The sequence below is a fragment of the Schistocerca serialis genome, chromosome 3 (genome assembly GCF_023864345.2).
Source record: "Schistocerca serialis cubense isolate TAMUIC-IGC-003099 chromosome 3, iqSchSeri2.2, whole genome shotgun sequence".
NCBI lineage: Eukaryota > Metazoa > Arthropoda > Insecta > Orthoptera > Acrididae > Schistocerca > Schistocerca serialis.
In genome coordinates, this window is record NC_064640.1 from 31015764 (window position 1) to 31039260 (window position 23497).

At 38.9% G+C, this 23497-nt stretch overlaps 1 protein-coding gene across 2 annotated transcripts in view; it reads right to left on the bottom strand.

The window, feature by feature from the left end:
• The window catches only part of LOC126469688 (peroxisomal targeting signal 1 receptor), a 242384-nt gene that overhangs the window by 120474 nt on the left and 98413 nt on the right, over positions 1-23497 (bottom strand). For both annotated transcript variants that reach the window (XM_050096845.1, XM_050096846.1), the window contains exons 6-7: positions 15086-15257; positions 14849-14967 (exon numbers count right to left, since the gene is read on the bottom strand). In XM_050096845.1, coding sequence (XP_049952802.1) covers positions 14849-14967; positions 15086-15257 — 291 coding nt within the window. The remainder of the gene's footprint in view (positions 1-14848; positions 14968-15085; positions 15258-23497) is intronic.

The following is a 23497-nucleotide window of genomic DNA, read 5'->3' on the forward strand; positions in this document are numbered from 1 at the left end:
GTTGGTGGATGCTGACATGATGCAAGCCATCTTCCTAGTGCCTCCCAGATATGGTCTTTTGTCATCAGCCTTCTGACTTTTCTGATGCACCCTGCCATGAATTCCTCTCCTGCACTAATCTCTTCAAAGCAGAGTAGCACTAGCACCCTACATCCTCAATTATTTATTGGATATATTCAAATCTCTGTCTTCTCCTACAGTTTGTTTACCTCTACAGTTCCCTCCAGTACCATGGAGGTTGTTCCCGCATGCCTTAACACATGTCCTATCAATTTGTCCTCCTTTCTCCGATTCTGCAGAGAACTTCCTTATCCCTTATCTTATTAGTCCACCTCTTTTCAACAGTCTTCTGAAACACCACATCTCTAACAATTCAGTTCTCATCTGTTGTGGTTTTCCCACTGTCCACGATTCACTATTATACAACACTGTGTTCCCAATGTAAATTCTCAGAAATTTCTTCCTCACATTTCCCCTGTCAAGGTATGCCCTCTTTGCCTGTGCTAGTCTGCTTTTTATGCCCTCCTCACTTTGTCCACCATAGGTAATTCTGCCTCCATGGTAATAGAATTTCTCAACTTTGTCAATTTCATGACCACCAATTTTGATAAGTTTCTTTATATTCTCATTTCTGTTACATCTCATTATCTTTGTCTTTTTCCAGTTTACTCTCAGTCCATATACTGTATTCATTAGATTGCTCGTTCTGCTCAACCAACAGATCCTGTAATAATTCTTCACATTTTATGAAAATAACAATAGCAATGTCATCAGCAAACGTTATCACTGACATTCTCTCACTCTGAATTTTAATCTCTCTTTAACTTTTCTCTTATTTCTGTCATTTCTTCTTCAACGTATAGATTTAACAGTAGGGATAAAAGACTGCCCCCCTTTCTTACACCATTTTTAATCTGAGCACTTCATTCTTTGTCCAATAGTCTTGTTAGTCTCTCTTGGTTCTTGTACATATTGTATATTACCCATCTTTCCTGTAGCTTACACCTATTTTTCTCAGAATTTTGAACACTTTGCACCATTTTACATTGCTAAACACTTTTTCTAGGTTGATGAATGAGCATGTCTTGATTTCCTTCAACCTGGCTTCCATTATCAAGTGTAAGGTGACAACTGACACTCTGGTACCTTTACATGGGACAAGAAAGGGTTTGAACACATCACAGTATGGGATTTCACTTGCCACAGCATTCTGTAGTGTGAATGACTGAATAAGGCACGTTAAACTGTCTGGTGGAGTGTGCAGGGACTAGACTCCAACAGGTGCAGCATCAGCAGCAGCATCGTGTGGGTGTGAGGTATACTTGCTTTTGTGAGAGTGAGAGAGAGAGAGAGAGAGAGAGAGAGAGAGAGAGAGAGAGAGAGAGAGAGAGAGAGAGAGAGAGAGAGAGAGAGAGAGAGAGAGAGAGAGAGAAAAGGGGGGAGATGTAGATAAAGAGAGGGGATGGATAGAGAGAGGGGGAGAAGAGGAGGTGGACAAAGAGAGGAGATGGAAAGAGTGAGGGGGACAGAGGAGACAGGCTAATAGGAGACTGGAATACATACATACCCAGGCAACACCAGATTTCTATGCTAGTAAACAAAGTTTTAGGAGTGAGGAGCTGGTATATCCCACATAAATTAGTCATCAGAAGCGAAGTGCTGAGGAGAACATGAACAAGGTGTCAGGTGGAATACCAAGAATTCAAGGTACAGATGCATCAGAAACTAAGGAGACCAGAGGTATAAATTACACAGAACTGCTCTCGTACAGTAAAAACATAACAAACAGAATTTAATTCCAAGATCCCCATCAAATCTACACAAAATGTGAAGATGCAATTCAACTTCCCACACTGGAAGAGGCATTTAACCTCACAATTTCGCTCAGGCATATAATACGAAGTAAACATGCCTAAAGAGGAATGTATAACATTTCCTGTTGCAGGCACTCTCAAAAGCTTTCAGATAATGGCAAACACTCCTCCTATGAATCCAGAGTCCCTGGAAAGGCTCCTGCTTAGAATTTCGGCTGAAGAAATGTACTGTATGCCACTGAGACACTATCAACTATTTATTACGACACTTGGTTAGGTAGTCTGAGTCTTGGAATCCACTTCTGTATACATACACACTATCCATTAATGGACTCGGGGAACATAAAAATAGTACAGTGAAATGGTATGCATGCACCACATTTCAAAAGTTTCAGAAGAAATACAAATCAACACTGAACACATGAAAGCTGGCAAGACCTTTGGAAGGCCACACACTGTCCAGGTCATCACACAGGGTCAAAACCTGATGAATGTGATTGTTATCTTCAAAAAAAGTATCTCAGCTGTAAAAACTTCACAATACTGCAGTGAACGTGTGAGCTGCGTGCATATTCTAACCACCAAAGAAGATGGGACATTGTGATGATGTATTTTGAGTTCAGCCATGCCACAGATGAGTACATTTATAAGATTAAAGTTACTAGTCAACTTTACCACATGAAACCTCTAATTTATGCAATGGGCATGAATGCGAAGCATCCACTATGGTACAGTGTAGTGCAAGACGAAAGAAGTGTACTATTGAAGAAAGTCATAATGGAGCTTAACATGGAGGTTATTTGCAGAAGCCGAAATCCACACACATAAGAAGGCAGAACTGGTGTAAAATCAAACACACAAATCACAGTAGCTAATGAAAGTGCTGTTGAAATGGTCAGAAACTGGGAAATAAACAGCGGGGTGTCTCGTGTTCTGTTTTCGATATACAGGTGGCCAAACAGAACAGTCTCTTAAATGATCAGTCCAATAACAGAACACTTAATCTGAAGCAAAAAATACACTAATCTTTCACCTACATGTGGAATTACGTATGTAATTCAGTGTCTTAAAGTCTAAATATAAGAAGCAGCTTAAGACCCTGAGCTGTGTACATTACTAGTCAATAGATAATTAACTCTGAATGTCTATTTTAGTTACTGCAACTTATGTCTGTTGATGTCACTAACACTCAGTATATCAGAGGCTGATAGCTGCACAGCAGCATGAAAATATTACAATTGTCCACTGGATGCGGAAGTAGGTCTTCTCACATGACAGTGGTGGAAACAGAACTGCTGCTCTCATCCCATGCACCCATATATCGAGACTGCAGTGCTGTGGCGGCGCAAGGCAACTCTCTAAATGCATGGCAATTTCCTCTTTCCAACTGGCACCCTGTGATGCAGCATGAACACGCAGCATCTTTGTGGTGGCTGAAAGGTGATGTGCCACTATCAACTGTCAATGACGTTGCAAGTTACCAAAACTTCACCGTTTTCACTCTGAACAGTGGCAGAAATGATTGTGAGGAAGAGGATACAGAGAGGAAAACATACTGTATAATAACATGAGGAAAGCCAACTGGAAGCAATTTAGAAATTCCTGTCTCTGCCCAGAACCTGTAAATATTATTGAAAATAATATTTTTTTCCTTGTGCCCTGGCCCCACATTGGTGCAGTGTCAGCATGGTTATTAATGAATTTGTCATAGTTTTTAGGGATGTTACCAAATGCCCTTCCTGTCGCCATCCTGTTACCCCGTGGGGTAGAATGCATGTACTCCAACTGTCTGCATGTAGTGTTATTTGTGTGAATATGAGCAGAAGTTTCTTCTAAATGTTTGGAAATCCTGTAACTGAGGTCTGACTTGGGTACCAGCCTGGTATTCACCTTGTGGGATGTGGGAAACCACGTGAAACCCACATCCAAGGTGGCCGGCACACTGACAATCATCTGTAATTTGCCGGGCAGATTCGATCTGCGACTGGCGCAGTTCCTCATACCAAAAAAAAGGCACTTTAACATGCACAGCTATCCAGGTGGGTGGCACCATAGCAAAATATGTAGTTATCACAGTACAAACCGCACTGCAACAAGTAACACGAGCAGTCAGGTATACTTAATTGAGTACATGAATTCCATGGAATGTGGACCTCTAAACATTAAGGTAAGAATTCCAAAAAATGTGATCTAATCAGAAAATTTGCACTGTGGAAAATAAGAGCTCAAAGACTGGAACAGCACAGGAACCTGAGGCAAAGTTTCAAGATGCAGAGAGCAGGTTTTTGCACTGAATCTAGGTCCTGATTTAGAGTTGTGCACAGTGCTGGTTTCAGCCTTCCCAGCCAGTCTCACGGCCTGGCCTGTAAGGGGCGTGGGCTGGCCCGCACGGGGCGTGGGTGGCTCGCCTAGCCACCTGGGCTGCTGGGTTGGCGAGTTGCGTGCAGCTTCCAGGTGAGGCCAGCCAAGTTGATGCAGCCTGGTACTAAGCCAGCCAAGTGATCATAAATACATGGATATTTGAAGGATTCAAAAATTATTTCAACCAATCGCTGTTTTTTCTTCAATTTTTATTTATTCATAACCGGTTTCAAATCACTTGGCAATTCATCATCAGATGATACAATTTAGTTTGGAGTATTGTGGGGGTCATGCATCTGCAGCAAATATAGAGACAAAAAAGTGAGCACAGTATGTGGGAAGAATATTAAGATTGTAAGATTAATTTGATGGTATTACTCACTGCTTTTATTCTTGTTGCAAGCAGTACTCTGGAAAACATAATGTATGCTTTCCAGTATCATTAAATATCAAGTGAAACATGCATTTTCCACTGATGGCAACTCCCACATACTTTACAAAATATAAACAAACCAAAGAGTGTGGCTGTTGTCTCCACAGAGTTTTGTGGAGGCAGATATTTTACTTGCTCATTTTTCGTTTTGTGTGGCATTCATAATAAAATATATATTTATTACATTAGTTTCTTCATAAAAATAAGTATTATGTTTTTACATTGCATTTTTATGCTATTTAAAAATCTACAACAAAGAGTTGAGGACAATATTTCTGGTAGTGAAGTTATGTTTGGCATGTTTCTTATTGCTCAATAAGGAGGATAGTGTACCTATGGGGAGGGGAAAGGGGGGGGGGAGAGGAATGAGGGAGGGAGGGAGGGAGGGAGGGAGGGAGGGAGGGAGGGAGGGAGGGAGGGAGGGAGGGAGGGAGGGATGGGAGGAGGGGAGGGATGGGAGGAGGGGAGGGATGGGAGGAGGGGAGGGATGGGAGGAGGGGAGGGATGGGAGGAGGGGAGGGATGGGAGGAGGGGAGGGAGGGATGGGAGAGATGGGAGGGAAGGATGGGAGGTATGGGAGGGATGGGAGGGAGAGAGGGATGGAAGGGAGAGAGGGGGAGGGGAGAAAGAGAAAAAGAGAAAGAAAAAGAGAGGGGAAGGGGAGGGGAGGGGGAAATATTGTGTGTGTGTGTGTGTGTGTGTGTGTGTGTGTGTGTGTGTGTGTGTGTGTGTAAAAAAAGCGGTAGAGAGGATGGTGTTTAGGTGCGATATGAGCGAGGTGGGGAATGGGTATGGATGAGTACAGTATTTATTAGTTTTTCAAATTTAAGGACTCTTTAAAATTTTGGAAGAATGGGTTATTTGCAAAATAACTTTGTTCATCTAATATGGTATGGGGTGTTTTATTGTTATGCACGAAAATTTCTAGTTGTTCCAAGAGGTTGGTTTTTATATCTGTGACTGAATGACTATTTTGGGCTAGATGGGCTGCAAAAGTGGATTTATTTAAATTATTTAAACAGAGTGCATCAGTGTGCTCTATGTATCGGATTTCAAAATTTCTTCCTGTCTGTCCTACGTAGTAGCAAGAAAGAGCTGTCACAAGTTAATTTGTATATACCTGATTTGTGACATAGTGGGCTGGTTGTTTTAATGTTGTGAATTATATTGTTTTGTATTTTGTTGTTTGTGTGGAAACTGATTTTGACTTTGTGCGGTTTGAATAGTTTTGCAAGTTGATATGATATTACCAAGGAAAGGCATACAGACATATTTTGTTTCTTCTGGTGCTGAGGAAAGGTTTGTTGCTGGTTTTTGCTTAATTTTCATTTTTACATCTAGTTTGTCAACTATGGTTGGGTCATAAGCATTGTTGTGGGCTATTGTTTTTAAAATGTTTAGTTCTTTGGTTTTTACAGCAGGTTCAGCATGAATTTTGTTTACACGGTTGAGTGCTGATCTGAAAAATGCTACTTTATGCTGATTTGGGTGGCATGATGTATTATTTACAACAACATCTGTTGTGGTGGGTTTCCTGTAAATTTTTAATTTGTGTATGGTGTTGTGACATGTTATACTTAAGTCACGAAAATTAATTCCCTGTTGTGTTTGGGGTTCAAAATGTTTGTGTACAGGAAAGTTCTGGTCTTAAATTGTGATTCTTTCCACAATTCACTACCATTGTTTTTTAGTCCTGATTTCTCTGATTCCAAATGTGCTCCCTTTCATTAAAATAATTTGTTATTTTGTCAATTATTCAAATTAGAAAATTATACTTTCTCCAGATTTTACTTGTGATCTTTGAGAATCCTCTTCGTTTTAATATTGCTCTTCCACAGCAGCTACTAGTTACCGTATTTACTCGAATCTAAGCCGCACTTTTTTTCCGGTTTTTGTAATCCAAAAAACCGCCTGCGGCTTAGAATCGAGTGCAAAGCAAGCGGAAGTTCTGAAAAATGTTGGTAGGTGCCGCCACAACTAACTTCTGCCGTCGAATATATGTAGCGCTACACAGGCATGCTCTGTAGGTACAGAGATAAATACTGGCGCCAAAACCTCTGCGCCAGTGGGGAAAAAAAAAAAAAAAAAAAAAAAAAAAAAAAAAAAAAAAAAAAAAAAAAAAAAAAAGGTGGAAGACGAGCTTTTTTTTCTCCGCCTCGAGTTTCGACCACTGCATTTTCATACATTATCCAATGAAGTAAAACCAAATTCCATATTGTTCATCTTCGAATGTAGCAGAATTTCAATGTACTACGAAAATCTGACTAGCAAAACTGTTAGGGATGTTTGTCAATATGGCCAACTCTACATTCTGAATTTTTTCCTACCTGTGAGAGGAGATGGTTGCTAATAGGAACCTGATGAAATGTGAATCACATGCAGTATTCTCTTCACCATAAGAATAATACGAATATAAACATGTTGCTATGTATTCTTTCGTGTTTGCTGCTATATCATTTAAATCCTGTCTGCCTAATGCCTAATAAACTACGGAACTAGAGTGAGACAACAGCAAACGCGGAAGAATATACATATCGTGTCATGTTTATATTCGTATTATTCTTATGCCAAATGAAGCACGGCAACTGACTAGATTTTTAAATCTAAGATGACTAATTTCAGTGCAGAATTTGATGTACTAAAGAAGCGGCCGCAAAGATTTTCGAGCGGAGAAAAATTTGCGCCTAACTCTCGTTCAGAACATGTTCTATCATTCGCAGTCTATTATTTGGTTCTTGTTAATCATTATCAAAGAAAGCAGCAGTGTTAGTAACAACAAATAGCAGTCTCTTGCCATTGTTTCGCTAATGAGATGTTTTTTTTTTTAAAAAAAAAAAAGCGGCGGTATCGCGCACAAAAGCAAGCCATGCCGCGAGAGCCGGCCGAAGTGGCCGTGCGGTTAAAGGCGCTGCAGTCTGGAACCGCAAGACCGCTACGGTCGCAGGTTCGAATCCTGCCTCGGGCATGGATGTTGTGATGTCCTTAGGTTAGTTAGGTTTAACTAGTTCTAAGTTCTAGGGGACTAATGACCTCAGCAGTTGAGTCCCATAGTGCTCAGAGCCATTTTTTTTTTTTGAGCCGTGCCGCGAGGGAGGATGCTAAGTTCACCGGACTAGGATACGATGTGACGTCATTAAGACGTATACACGCTACATCGAAAACGATAGAAACCGTATATCGACTATTCGACTTTTGTGAACTTTCGAAAGGTTGTGACAGGGTAGCGCTGTGCTCTGTGCCGTTCGTTTAAATGTGTTTTGCGTTCCTTGCGTTTAAATCGTGTATTGTATTGTGTTTGTGTCCTGTGCGTTGTTTTTCGTTTGCTCGTGTCTAATTATGTGTTCAGCATTCGAGAGACTAATGAGAGAAAAGCTCAAAGAGTTCAGCATCGATGACGACGGGCAATTGCCTGGTTATTGTGAATCTCAAGCAGAAATTGATATACTTCTGACCCAGCTGAAGTGCATCGGTTATTCGTACTCGGCGAGAAGAAGCACTCAGCAGGCAAAATCTTTAGATGCGTCAAGACACTAACCTTTGGTTAAGATTACATTGAGAAATCCACTTCCCCTCGTATTTCATCTCCGGTCAACGGTTTTTCTTCAACAATGCCTCATATTTTTCTTTTTAAGTCCGAAATTCAATCATTCTACACACCAGTTATTACTGGACACTAAGGTACCCGTCTCTGCGTTCCGAGTGTAAAATTACTTGGAATTATGGTTGATAAAAGACTATCTTGGAATTGACATATAAATTACTTAGCTAACAAACTTGCACGAGTTCTGTTTCAGCTATATAAATTAAGAAAAAAAAGTCAGCAAGAGTATGCTGCCACAATCTAGAATGTACTGACAAGCCCAATTGTATGAAACCATACAAAAATATTGATAATAAATAAATATTATTTTCGGCGTAAGCGTTCAATACAACAATCACACAATCTAATCTGGTCGGGACATAAGTAGACTTCACTTTTTTACGAAACGTGTTGTCCGTGGTGTTTTCAAGGCCACGGTCAGGAATATTTCTATTAATATCCAGCTCTTTTACTTTTATTTTGGCGAAATACATATACGCTGCCACACTGAGCTGTTATAAGAATCGCACGTGTCAAAACAAACCACTAGCTGACGACAGTTTAGAATCTCGAACGTTCGTAAAAGTCGATAGGTGTGTTAATCGACTAAAGCGTATATACGTCATAATGACGTCACATCATATCCAGGTTGGGTGAACTTAGCATCCTCCTGCCGGCGAGCGGCAACACGCCGTAAACACGCACTATCAGGATGCGACAAACAATGCATGACGCAGTACAGTAATGCATTTTCAGCTTAGAGTGACGTAAACACCTATAACAAAGAAAATGGCACTTATCAGATCAAAGCAAAATAAGCAATCGATTCAAACCAGAGGAAGCACGTGAAAAAGGAAGGGTATCCGTATAAATACGGACGGAGCGCCTGACGCATAGCAATGGCTTCCTGGTAAAGCTTAACTGCTAAGATTACGGCTCGAACCAAACAACTGTAGCTGTATCGTCTTTCATTCGACCTAAATTGTGTCTCATATTACAATGGGCCAACTTTGTTTCGATTTGGAGGTGCGACCTGAAACTTTTCTCTCCCCTTGAATTTCGAGTCTCAAATTTCAGGTGCAGCTTAGATTCGGGAAATTTTTTTTTTCCTTTATTTCGAGTCTCATTTTTCAGGTGCGGCTTAGATTCGAGTAAATAGGTTAACAAATTAGATCACTGTATTGTGTACCTGTCCCTCCTTGTTTCCTGTTTTTACGTCATTATTTAATAGATAATAAACATATATTTCTACAAGACATAATTTCAGGTATCATATGCGCCTATGAACAAGTGTCACACATGAAGTCCAAGTCCCTCAGTGCCTGGGAGAGAAAATTTAATCATCACATAGCCATTTGTGCGTTACTTCACACAAAGCTACGAGAACATACATTACTAAGTCTGTGGTTAGGCATCAAAATGTAAACATCATGTAATTTGCGCTTCACATTACGCAGTCATTACATTAGTATTATGTAGATAGTCTGTATCTAGCTATCTAAATGTATGGTTTATGATCAAACTGAGTAAATTCATGTGTTAGTATACCACCAGAGAACTTTATGATGTTGAAGTTTTGAGTGTAACTTGCTAATCTGGTTTGAATCTTTGGACTCCTGCTTGTTACAAAGCTGATCATCAGGCAAGGACTTTGTGCAAAAAAAAAAACATGAAGTGATGAAAATCAATTACTACAGTGTTGTGTTCATTATTTAACAAGTGTTCATCAGATCCACTAACAGCTGGAGAATAGTCAACAACAAAAGACCTAGAGAAGACCAAAGGCTTAGTATCAGGACAGTGAAGTTACTAGTCTACTTCTGCAAGTTAAACAGTCGATAAAAGTTTTAAATTAAAACTGACACTAATCACACTTGGCTACATGTGGTTGGACCAACACAAGAACTGGAAGGAAAGGGACATAGTATCTAAGTACGAATCAACAGTAAACTATGGTAACAGTTTTGCTCTTGTTTCAGCCAGAGCCTTGAGAAAAATACATGTCAAAACTGAATGGACTTGTAAAACAGGGAACTCAGGTAAAAAGACTACTGAATAACAACTCTGTGTCATGAGTTTACTGTCAATATACACACATTTCAAAATTAAATCAGTAACAGCAACGAAAAGGAAAACACAAAAGAATGTGGTCATAAACATTTCCTTAAAATGCCATTTATGTCATCAAGTGTTCAAAATGCCCACCATGTATTACAGTAAACTTTTGAAATTGCTAGTGCAAGGACTTCTGGACAGAATGAAGAGATTTCTTTGGTATTATTGCACATGATGCAACAACATGATGTTTTAAACCCTCTTGTGCCATTGGAACTTGTGCATAGACTTCATTTTTGAAATTACCCCAGAGAAAACAAGTCCACTGGCTTCAAATGAGGTGAACATGCAGGCCAATTGGTAATGTCTTCATGTATAACCAGTGACCAGGAAACAGATGGGTGAGCATTCTCCTAGCCAAAAGCAAGTAGTGAGCCAGGCACCCATTGTGCTTGTACCACATATCTATGTATTACCAGTGGTACTTCCCCTAGAGGATTCAGCAGAAATTGTACGTATGTATTACTAGTTAAGGTTTCTTCAATGAAGTAAGGATCAATCACAAAGTCTGCAATAATCCCACACCAAACATTCATATTCCAAGTGTCTCATGTTAAATGTGCCTCAGCCAGTGTGGATTCTCAGTGGACCAATAATGCACAATTATTACATTCATACTTCCATGTTTTGTAAGAGTAGCTTCAATGGTAGAGATAAATCTTTAAAGAAAGAACCTATTGTCCTGATGTGCCATCAGAACTGAACAACTGACTTCTACATGTCTTCTGCAATCCCACTAGTTAATCTGCTGGTGAAGTGACACACGATATGGAAGGAAGTTCTTAGCATGCAAAATGTGAAAACAATGAGCTGACCTATTACAGAGGCACTCACAGTTTTCCCGTTCTGCAGTCTATACAAAGTAGCAGCCTGTCTACTTTCTGCTGCTAATGGAAGGAAGAAGTCTTTACATAGTTCTGCAGCCAGCACTTACACAAAATTGTTTGTCTAGACTGCAGTATTTCTTCATAGAGGATAATTCATTTCAGCAGACTGCCATCATCAGATTAAAAACATGAGGGAAGAATCAGTACAATGTATCACACCAAACAGCACATAATCGAACCAAGTATAAGTGCATACTGGGGTACTGATCATTATCATTCTGTTATATCAGGTACAATTATGTGCTATTTGATATAATACAATGTACTGATCAATAACTTATTTTTTTGATTTTATAAAGGCAATCTGCTGAAACATGTAACCCATATGGAGAAAAGTGTTACCTAGACAGACAATTCTCTATAATTTCTTTTCATTTGTTAACAATGTTTATTTTTCAAACTAACAAACACTCACCACATGTGAACAACACACATAGAATCAAATCTACATTTCCTCGTGGTCCCTTTTATACCAGTGCAACACTCCGTTTCCTCTTTATCTGACATGAGGTACTTCCTTATCCAGGTATGAAATCACAAATTTACACATAAGATAGCAATCAGTTCACATGCAAAACACACAAACCCTGAGTTATAAATACTACAACTACTCAATATTAAAGAGTGAAATGCCTTTGTATTCTTCTCTCTTATAACTACGATACTAGTAGCAGAAATTACTACAGTTCCATTTAAAAAAGTGAAGTTGATACCAATATCTCTGTAATTAATATAGCTATAAAAGGAGGCTGTGTGTAGTTTAGCGAGGACTTTTTCACATCTGATCTGAATGAAATAATATTGTAATATCTTAAATGGCTCCAGAAAAATTTGAGATGAACAGCTTAGCTGACTCATCCTGTATATTGCCATTGTCAACTTTGAAGAAACATCTTCCATTGTAAATGAAAATATCTTACTGATTTTGACAGATAAGGGAGTGGACTGGAGGGAAATAATGTTAATTAAGAACCTACAGATGGAGCAGTAAGTCAGAGTACACACTGGAGACATGACAAACTAGAAGTGCATAGGGTGAGAGATAAGACAAGGATTCAGTATCTCTCCTCCACTATCACATACATAAATAAAATAAAAATAGTGGTTTTTATAAAAATTCATTAGTATGTGTCAGTGAGAAAAGTTTCATATGCATTAAATTTTCCGATGAAATTGAATGTGATCCCCCCTCCCCCCAAATGTATTCTACTGCTTTATCCCTTGAACTGTTCATTATATATTATTTGGCTCTTTTCTTTAATGACAAAATCCTCAGATTCCTTAACTTATTTCCTGGTTTCTCTTCTAGCTACTGGAAATATAAATTTAATATTGTTATCTGAATTATTGATTTAATGCTTCAAATACTGGACTTTGCCATACTCCTTGAAGTACCCTGTGGGTCATTTTCGACCCACAGTAATAAACTACCATTTTATTGGTATTTGGGCAGAGTTTTGGATGTCAGTCACTAACACATTCAGGAAGAATCAAAAGCATAATCATCTTCGATTTTACAGAAGAAATTCCTCAGTATTTCATCAAACATTTTTAAAACAAGTAAGTAAAACAATGCTACACTGTTTTTCCTTATATAAAGATCAAAACAGAGTCAACACATATCATTTATAAGAGAACTGATAGCAGTTTTACTTTTACAGACAAATAAGGTAAGTACCAAGTATTTGTAAAAGATTTTAAAATGCAGCATGCGAGTAAAATGCTCTGTGTGTTTCCTTGGTTATTGCAATCAAGGAGCAAAAGCATAAGAATAAACAATTTCACTATAGAATCATAAATATTTGGTACTATTTAGGAACAAAGGAGTGGACAGAATTGGGTAAGTTGGGATGGGCTCACAGCTCAGACATTCAAAAAGGGTTTTGAATTGGCAGCTTTAGCACACATACTTGTTGCACTTAAGCATATGCATAATTTTTTATTGTCGTTTTGTCGTTTGCAGGAAAGCTGAATTTGACATAGCTTTCTATTTCCAGGTTGGCCAGAGCCAGTACCGAGTGATTGCAGTTTGTAGAGGCTCGCATGCTCACTTGCTACTTTGAGGATAAAGTCTCATCATGAAATCATTTTACAGGTAAGTATCTTACTAGTTCTGTGAACATTGATCATAACAAGGTCAAGAATGTTGTAAAAGACATGCACAGCCCATCAGTGGCAGGCAGTGTAGAGTGTAGTCATTTGGTAAACTATATCGAATCCACCCGTAGTTTTATTATAAAAATTCACATCTTCTTGAAGTTTCTTCTCAATATTCTCATTGACCTGATATCCAGCATGCATTTTACTCAGATTAATGACTTTTTTTTCTTTTTCCCTTGATATACTGTGAGAATGTTGTCACCTGGCTTGTACAAGTCTGTTGCATACAAAACATCACCTCCACTTCATGCTGCAGGAGGAACCTCTGAGTGATTTCTGAAGAGTGCCAACTAAACCAGTCCCTTTTTGTTTCAGCTCCTCTGCCAGTTTCATGGAGGTGAAGAAGTTGTCATTTGTAATGTTATGACCACAGATGAGGAATGACTGTGCCAATTTCATAATGACATGGTGACTAAGACACTTGCTCAGATTATACGTTTCACGTTCACTATGATTTGGTGAAACCGTTCAGGAAGCAGCGCTTGTCAGCATCACACAAAAACCAATATTTTATCCCATACTTATCATGTTTACTCGACATTTACTGTACAAATGGGCACCTGCACTTTAAAGGATACAGCAGTTCGTCGAAGTCATGTTCTTGCCTGGCTTGGAGCGAGCAATGAAATTTTAAGTAAATAGATTCCACATTTCCAAAGAAATGCATAATTTATCAGTTTCTTTGTCTCCTTGATGACACAGAATGAAACCTAAGATGACTGAATGTTGCCAGCCCATAGGGAATCAAAAGCCGCACCTATATAAAGCATCATCTGACCTATGAATTATTCATATTTCAGGTTATTTTTCTCCTAAACTGTCATGATATAATCCAACATCTCAAGAATAACATCAAGGCATGTCCAGAAGCTATAGTCTGAAAATCAGTGATACCGACATTAAATTGCATTAAAATGTGAATGGGTCAAAAATTGCCCAAGTGTGTACTTTATGTATAAAACAGCAAATTTTTCATACTGCTACGTGGACTAGGGAGATGAAATTTTGGTGAGTTGTACAAACCCATAAATGATTAAAAGTCACAGGATGATTCAGTCCTGTGATGACTGTAGAGGGGGCACAGGGGCCTCGCAAACCCCTGTAGGTCAAGATTCATGCATGTGGTACTTCTAGTGTCAAGAGGTTATATAGAGGGTTTTTTATTTTTTAATTACTTTCCCTAAAACAATATAGTATTTCTTTTATTTTGTAATCCGTCCTACTTCTTTCTTTATTCTAACCACATAATACAATTTTGTTTCCCTTACACATGATATTTCAATTCCTTTTGTAAATCAGGTATTTACTGATGTCTTATTAGTACCACATGTCATCGTTTTCTTCAGAAAGTAGCTGTTAAATGTGGATAGTAACCCACCTATAAAACAAATTAATTTTGAAACTTATATCTGTCACATTGCACACATCCTTCCAATAATGTGTCACTTCTGATAAATCCTCATGTAACAATATGATATAAGCTAAGTAGTACACATACCTGCTCAGGATCCTGTTCACTGTTTCCTTCTTTTGCCACCGATGATGTAGCCTCTAGACTGTCCCATTGTTCTGTCATTTTGTTCCACAAAGCCTGAGCATTTACACTCCGGCCAAAATCTTGGCACAAAAAGATAAATACAAAATATTATACATGAAACTGATAACATATTGAATATATACTAAAGAGAAACTAAAAAGGTACCACAGTACTACGTGTATGAGAAAAGTTACAAACCTGTGAACTGTAATTCCAAATCACCACCTTCACCACCAAACTCCTGCATAAATTCTGCAGTCCACTTATCCACCAAATCTTTGGAGGTAATTTCCTTACTTTCATCATCAGCTGTTGATGCAGGTGGGAAAACAATATCACCATCACTCACTTGTTGCATAAATTCCATAAACTGAAAATCAAATACCAAGAAGCTTGAGACTTCAATTCACACATATACAACAAATCATCTGAAGATAACTCTTAAACACTACTGTACTACAATATATGACAAAAATCCTCCATTATTGTTGATAACAGCAACATCTTCGCAGCTGGAATAGAAATTTATGGTAAACACACAAGTACTCGCAGAATGAAATTTCTTATACAATAACATAAACGGTTCAATGTCATGTTGCGGACTTCTGTGTGCTCACAGGGGTCCTACACGATATTAGGCAGGTGTTCCAGTTTCTTTGGCTCTTCAGTGTATCTCTCTTACCAAAAATTGTGCAAAAGATATGTATTTCAATGTGACCAAAAACAACCTCAACAAGGACCTCACGAGTTTAACATTGCTACTAAAGTAAGTTACACATGTACAAAATAATCTGCCAGAACATGTTAAATGTCACATGGTTAACAGTGGACTTTAAAAATGAATAAAGAACTTGCTGATTCTTCATTTTCTGTTGATGTATTTTATGACATTTGGACCTTTCGACAGCAACAGCCAGCAAGACACCAGTGGATTATTTTGTCAAAGAACTTCCTCTTAGGTAACGCACAGAAGAGTATATCAGCTACCAGTAAAATTACAGTATTATGTTATAATACGATTAATATTAGGCACTATCATACTTTACAAACCCAAGTCATTCTATTATATTGCATCTGAATAAAATCTACATCCTTTACTTTTTGCCTACTCCACACAACTGGTTGAGGTTTCTTTTGTTACAAGGCCTCCTGTTGGGAAACCAGTACTAAGTATAAAGAAACTTAACTATAATCAATAGCTCTCAGTAGTCTGTAGAAAATTTACTAACTGCAATGGCAGCCTCTCTTCTTTGTCTACTTTCTCGATCTCTAAACTAGATACATATATTAAAAAGAAAAGGGTGTGGGGAGGGGTGGGGGGGGGGGGGTGGGGGAACAGTAGCTTATAAGCACACTCAAGTTGCTGACGTTGCACTTATCACATCTGGCATTTACAGTCTGTTTACAGTAGGCATAAGATAATGAAGGGACTTAATCTGTGTAAGGACAACTTCAACAAGAAAATTTCCTTTAACAGAGACATGAATTTTATCCATTACATGCCTCACATTCACAGAAAATAATCCTAATAATATCAAAAGACTATACTGGTTTTTGAAAGAAAAAATAAATTTTAGTTGATCCTTGCAGTGTGTTTCCCATTAACCAAAGCAATCATTATGGACAACTGGTTACAGCAGGAAGCTTCATTTCTCATACATTAATATTTATGCAACACAATGAAGGAACTGGTAGAAATAAATAAAATTTCATTGACACACAACCTATATTCCTTGCAAACATGTTGGTGGGCTCTGGTATATTGAAACACGGCAGCAGGAATATGTTGAATAAAGGGTGACTCTTTGGGCTCTGAATTTTAACTGATGTAGCAGATTACTGGCAAATTTGGATGAATAGGATTTCCACAATACAAAGTGGCATCCTTGATTATGATGAACATTGGTCTGCCATAAATCTCTATACTGTTAACGGGTAAGCACAGTGGTTAATACACTGGAATCCTACTCCTACCTCCAAATGTGTTATAGCTTCATCTCTCATAAATGTTAAACTCTAAAACTGAATACATCCTACTCTCCTTTTATATTATCAGTAATATTTGGACATTACTAGCTGAAAGTGGAGAGAAGCCTATCAGAAAAAATTACTTTGTGTCAGTCAACATTCCATTGTTTTTATTGATGAACATAGTGCAATCAGAGGTGTCTTTGGTTGTTTCTGTTACAAAACTCTATAGCATTAATAAGTAAGGCAGCAAGCTATTGTTGACCAAAAATTGAATGATAATTGTTTCACACCAACACTATTCATTGGATTTGGCCCCTGTGACACTTTTATGTTGCCTTGAATGAATAAAAAAAACATAAAAGGGAAGCATTTTCAAAACACGGAGGAGGTTGAACAAAAATCAGTGTTGAGTGTCAGAACGTTCGGCAACTTAATTAACTGTTTTTGCTAAACCTTTGATAAACTAATCTCTGACCTCTTCTCTGAACATAAAACAAATTCATTTAAAATGGGGCATGCTGCAATCTGCACAATACAAGCAAAACATATTGGATCATACCAGGGCTAGAAGTGATGTCTCATCACACTGTGCCCTAACCAAAGGCAACTGAGAGTGACTTCATGTCACGTCAGTTGGTAAAGCATGCCGTACTTGATTCAAACATAACCAGGCACAGTGTCTCAAGCCTCAGGTGGTGCCAAATCCAGCTCCCATGTGGAAAAGGGGCAATAATAGGACTCAGAATTATTGGAAGTGCCATCCATTCGACCCCTTATCAGGTTCAGACAGCAGCAACTGGACACCAGATCCAGGCTGGAGATGGCAGAACATTCAGCAAATATCCCTGTGGATGTTATTTGAAGACACTCCTCTTTCAGTAGAGCTGCTATTGGTGGCCTATTTTGCTTTCTGGAAATCCTGATGGCTTCCCATACTTGGCCTTAGCTTAGCTGGTGGAATGGTTTAATAAGTTCAGGGATTCTTGCCATGATCTCTTCTTACTCTCTTTAATAATATGGTTGTATTTGACCCTTGCCATACAAAAAAGCTGTGAAGTTCTCAGCAGTTGGTCAGCATTTGAACTTGCACAGTGCAAGAACAGAGTGGTACTCTTCACTTCATCAAAGCACAGGCTATATTTGTAGATGGTCTGAGGACTTTGGGATGGCTGCATTAGTGGCTTGGTCAATCAGTCTCATTATGTGATTCATCTATTATTGGCTGCTGACAATGTACAATGACCAGTTTGTCTTTCCAAACATCCACTTTGGCAGCTTACATTTTAGCATCCTTTACTCTACTAGATGCATTCAAATAGGGAAGTGGTCACTGGAGTGATAATCACCAACTGCTGCCCACTGGGCAGTATCAGTGAGAGCACAGCATGAGATATATGGCAGAGGATGACAGCCTAGAGTGCTGAATAGGGTGCTTGGCCCTGTTTTTAGACAACATAACACTTCTAAGAGAGAAGATTCTCAATGGTCTGAACCTGGGGACAGGCAGTCATAGATTCCCCAGAGTGCATTACAAGCAATAAAATTCCTGCAAAGGAGTAATGACAGGGAACCTGTGTAATTAGATCACTAAGAGCCTCAGGAACTATATTGTCATTTAAATACAGGTATCAGGGGTATAGTATCATCCTATATGGAACATGCACATTGCAGCAACCACTTACAATTTGGTGTTGAGGAGGAGAGACAAGGAGTGTTACAGTCATCATTAATGAATAAAGCAACACCACCTTTAGCCCTCTCCCCACTGAGATTGTTCTTTTCATAAATGCTGTAAAACCATTAATACAGGGGCATCAGACTCTATAAAATGGATCTCTTGGAGACACAGGAACAGGGGTCTGTCCTGTGTTGAGAGTCTTAGTCCCTTCACATGACACCTAAACCCACTCAGGTTCCATTGCAGGATGGAGCCATTTTATTGGTGAGGTTTTTCTATGTCTACCTTTTTTTCTTGCTGCTGGGATTGTAGATGTATGGCAATTAAGTGTAGGGAGGAGAGACTTGTTGGTTCCCTCTGACACACTTCATAGGTCATTATTTCCACTGATGGTCTTGATGGTCTGATGGCTTCGCACTTGCACTTTTATGTTTATGTTTGTGTGCTTGCCCCCCTCTCTCTCAATGGTGATGTTCATGGTGACAGGTGCTTTGACATGCTGCTTGCTGCAACTTTTTAACACACTGGTTGATGTGCCGCTGCCTTTTTGTTGCCCTCAGTACCTTATGTAACTGGTTTGCTCGATGTCGGTGTAACAGTAGTGGCTGCTTTGCAACTACATTTATAGAAGCGTGTATTCATGATTACACTGTTGCTCTGTGTCTTTGTGGACATGCCGACTTTGGTGAAAGGTTTCTTAAACAATGAGGCAAAGTATGTTGGAAATGTGGGCAGTTACATTGCCTTCTATGACACTTTTGGAGAATAGGGTACCCACTTGTTTAGTTTAATGACTTTTCTTTTCTATATTTTGCATAGTCATCAGTGCAATTGACACAAAATTCTGGAAGGGAATATGTGACTTCTTCTCCATGGGCTGCTTTGCCAAATGTTGCTTGCCCACTGCATGCCAGAGTTGTGTAGCTATATCACAGATACTTAACATTGCACAGGATGGTTTGGAATTTATGGCCATACTTTCAATTGGAGTAAACCTGTCTTTACACACTCCGGTAAGTTCAGGGAGGTTGAAGTTATAATAAACGAATCTTGTCTATTAAATCCCACTACTAATACACTTCATCATGTTGGGTAAATCAGTTATTCCCTCGTCACATCATTCCACCAGTAATTTCTGGGTGTCTACATTCATACTATCATGACAAGAGACCCCATTTTTGCTTCAGTTAAGAAAATTACGCTTCTGTACCACAACACAGAATTCCCCAAACTTCTTGCATTTGAGCATTTAGTCAGCTTGTTTAGTTGTTGTTTCTAATAGTTAAATGAAGACACATTTTCAGTGAGGCTGTAACTTTATGCAATACTTCTATTTGTTATTGGTCAATTTCAACCTCATGGCCATCATCAAGCATTTACCTCTTAGCACAAAATGAAAAAACATTATTCAAACAAGTAACTATAATTAAAAAGAGAAAACTTAGTTATAAAGTCTCTGGTAATACAGTGACAATATCATTAACAACATGTTACCTGTAAGTTGTCATATGTCTGTTGTTTGTGGACCATGCACGAAGTCCAAAAATAAAATAATTGAAACAATGTCCAAGCATTTGAATGTTGGGCTGCATAAGGTTCCCTTTCTGTGCAGCGACCATGGAATATAAAATTATAAAAAATGTAGCAACCAGTGGTGGAAACATAATTTATCTATCTTGTTGCAATGAGATAAAGAAATTATGTTTCTGCAACTGGTTCCTACATTCTTTACAATTTTAATGTCCAAGCATGTTCCAGCCAGTGTTCTTGAACCTGTTTGTAATGCAGTCATGATCAGCGTCATGAATGATATGAACTACCTACATATTAAACTGTAGCACTGAATCTTGCCATTATATGAGGGGCATTCATTCTGTAAGTAATGCAGCACTTTTCTTCTGAAAGCAGGTTGGCTTTATTCAGGATTGCAATACACCATATTATTCGCCACCCTTCTAGCTACAAAACCCTATTTTTTAATGTAATCTTCATTCAATGCGACGGCCTTATTCCACCTTACTGGGAGGGCCCGTATGCCTGCATGGTACCACTCTACTGGTCAACATTAAAGCCAACATCTTGCTGCATCAATATCCTTCCATCATTGTGTGCTGCTTCTCTCGAAGCGCATCCTTCAATGGGCCAAACACACGGAATTCAGTACGTGTGAGATCTGGACCATAGGGTGGATGAGGAAGAAATGCCCCATGAAGTTTTGTGAGCTCCTCTCACGTGCACACACTTGTGAGGCCTTGGGTTGACATGGGGAAGGAGGTCATTCACTTTTTCATTGTGTCAAACTCGCTGAAGTCATTTCTTCAATTTCCTAAGGGTAGCACAATACACTTACGTGCTGATCATTGCACCATGAGGGAGGACATCAAACAGAATAACCCCTTCAGAGGCCCAGAAGACCACTGATATGACTTTACTGGCTGAGGGTGTGACTTTGAACTTTATCTTTGGAGCAGAGGTGGTGTGGTTCCACTCCACGGATTGCCGTTTTGTTTCTGGTTCAAAGTGATGACCCCATGTTTCATCATCTTTGATGATGATTGACAAAAAATCGCCACAAAATGTTCAAATGTGTGTGAAATCTTATGGGACTTAACTGCTAAGGTCATCAGTCCCTAAGCTTACACACTACTTAACCTAAATTATCCTAAGGACAAAAACACACACACACACACACACACACACACACACACACACACACACACACACACGCACACACACGCACGAGGGAGGACTCGAACCTCCGCCAGGACCAGCTGCACAGTCCACGACTGCAGCGTCTTAGAACGATCGGCTAATCCTGCGGGGAAAATTGCCACAATTAGCCTTGTAACATGCAAGCAATTCCCACAGATGGCCCTTTGTTGCTCTTTATGGTTCTCTGCCAGGTGGCAAGGAACCCAGCAGGCACACACCTTTGAGTACCTCAACTGTGGATGAGTATCAGCACTACCAACAGAGACATCAAGTTCTGCAGCGAGGTGTTCAATTGTGATCCACTGAACACCTCAAATGAAATGTCCGCACGTTCCAAGATTACAGGCACCATAGCTACGTGTGTCCGGCCAGCACACAGGAGATCAGACAAGTTTTGTGCGACCTTGAATCGATGATGTCAGGCGGCTCACCCGATGACAAATCTTGCTTTTGTTCACTGCCAGATCTTAGTAGACATTCTGCAAGTACCTATGGATATATGTGGTGCTATTGTTTTCTGCCAAAAGAAACGCAATGACAGCTCTCTGCATGGAACGTACCTTTGTTAAATATACCATTTTGAAGGCTATGTATAGTGTCACCACTATTAGAACTTCACGAAACTGAAGAAGCTGAAGCAGGAATATTCCATGATGTTTCACAACAAATTCCACTATTTTTAAACTGAAATTGGCCCAGAAAAAAAGTGTTGCATTACGTACTGAATGTCTCTCGTAATATAAATCACATACCATAGCCTATGGATGGGTATTATTAAACATTTGTGCATATTAGTATAACTGGTTGGTAACGACTTGTCACTGTTAGTTTCCATGTGAGAACTGAACAAAACATGGCCCATTCACAAATGTGTACAACGGGCATCGTAGGCCTATCGACACGTTGAGATGCACGGGCAAAGACGTGGGTAACGTACCCCGCAAATGTCACAGGGCAGAACTTATTCATAAAAATAGATGCCAGATAAACTTATAACAAATCTCATTTAAAAGCAGGGAGGCGTAATTCAGACATTAGTGGTTGGACACAGGTTCTACTGATCTACACATACAGATTCATGCAAACAAGTTAGCTACAACTCCATAGCATACATAACTACAAATCACAGCAACACCACCACACCAACATGCTAAACTGGATCAAAAGTTATATTGTCATAATCTATTTTGTCATAAATTACCCAGTTACAATTATAATGTGTATGTGAACAAGCATTTTAAGATGTATTTGGATGAATTTAAACATAAATGATGGGTTGCCTTCATGAAGTAATGTACATCAACATCACGACATTTAGAGCATACTACAAACATTACAACGTGATTACAAGAATCACTAGTCACGATACAGCACTATACTTGTGGCAAAAGGAATGATGCTCATTAACAGTTTGGCAAATCAAATTTAAATAAAACTATCAAACAATGGAAAATCCAGGAAGGAATGTAATAATATTGTGAAAAGGAAAGTTGCTACTCACCATATAGCAGAGATGCTGAGTCGCAGATAGGCACAACAAAAAGACTGTCACAGATATAGTTTTTGGTCAGTAAGGCATTTGTCAAAATTAGATGACAAAACTCATAAAAATTAGACAACACACACACATATACACTCACACAAACGCAACTCTCACACACAACTGCAGTCAGCATGAGTGTATATGTTTGTGTTTGCCACCTAATTTTGACAAAGGCCTTACTGGCCAAAAGCTATATTTGTGACAGTCTTTGTGTTAAATAAAACTATCAGTGATCTGAAATAATTTCTAACATCATAGAAGGAAGTGGCTCTGTAAACTTTCCTGGCATAGTAGTTGATGATATTCATATAGGATGACATTCTGTTCCGGCTGGAGACCCGATACAAGTATCACCACACAAGGAGCATTCAAAGGCTTGACTAAGCAATAAACTGTAAAAGGATAAATGTTAGCAACACATGTACAGTATAAACAAAGTTGTGTACACAATGAATACAACCACAACCTAAAGATACGTGTTTAAAGCACAATTCTTACCAGGTTCATTTTGGAATTTCCAGTCTCCACGAGGAATGTTCAGCATTCAGGGATATGACAGAAATGATCATCTGAAGCAAAAAAAGTCTTTCTACATGGCCTCTAAGTGGTACACCTTAAGAGCTACAAGCACTTTTTCATCTTTGCTTCTGTGAAAAAATGTTCTATTGAAGAAGTGTTCTTAGCTCTTAAGGTTTCCATTTCACAG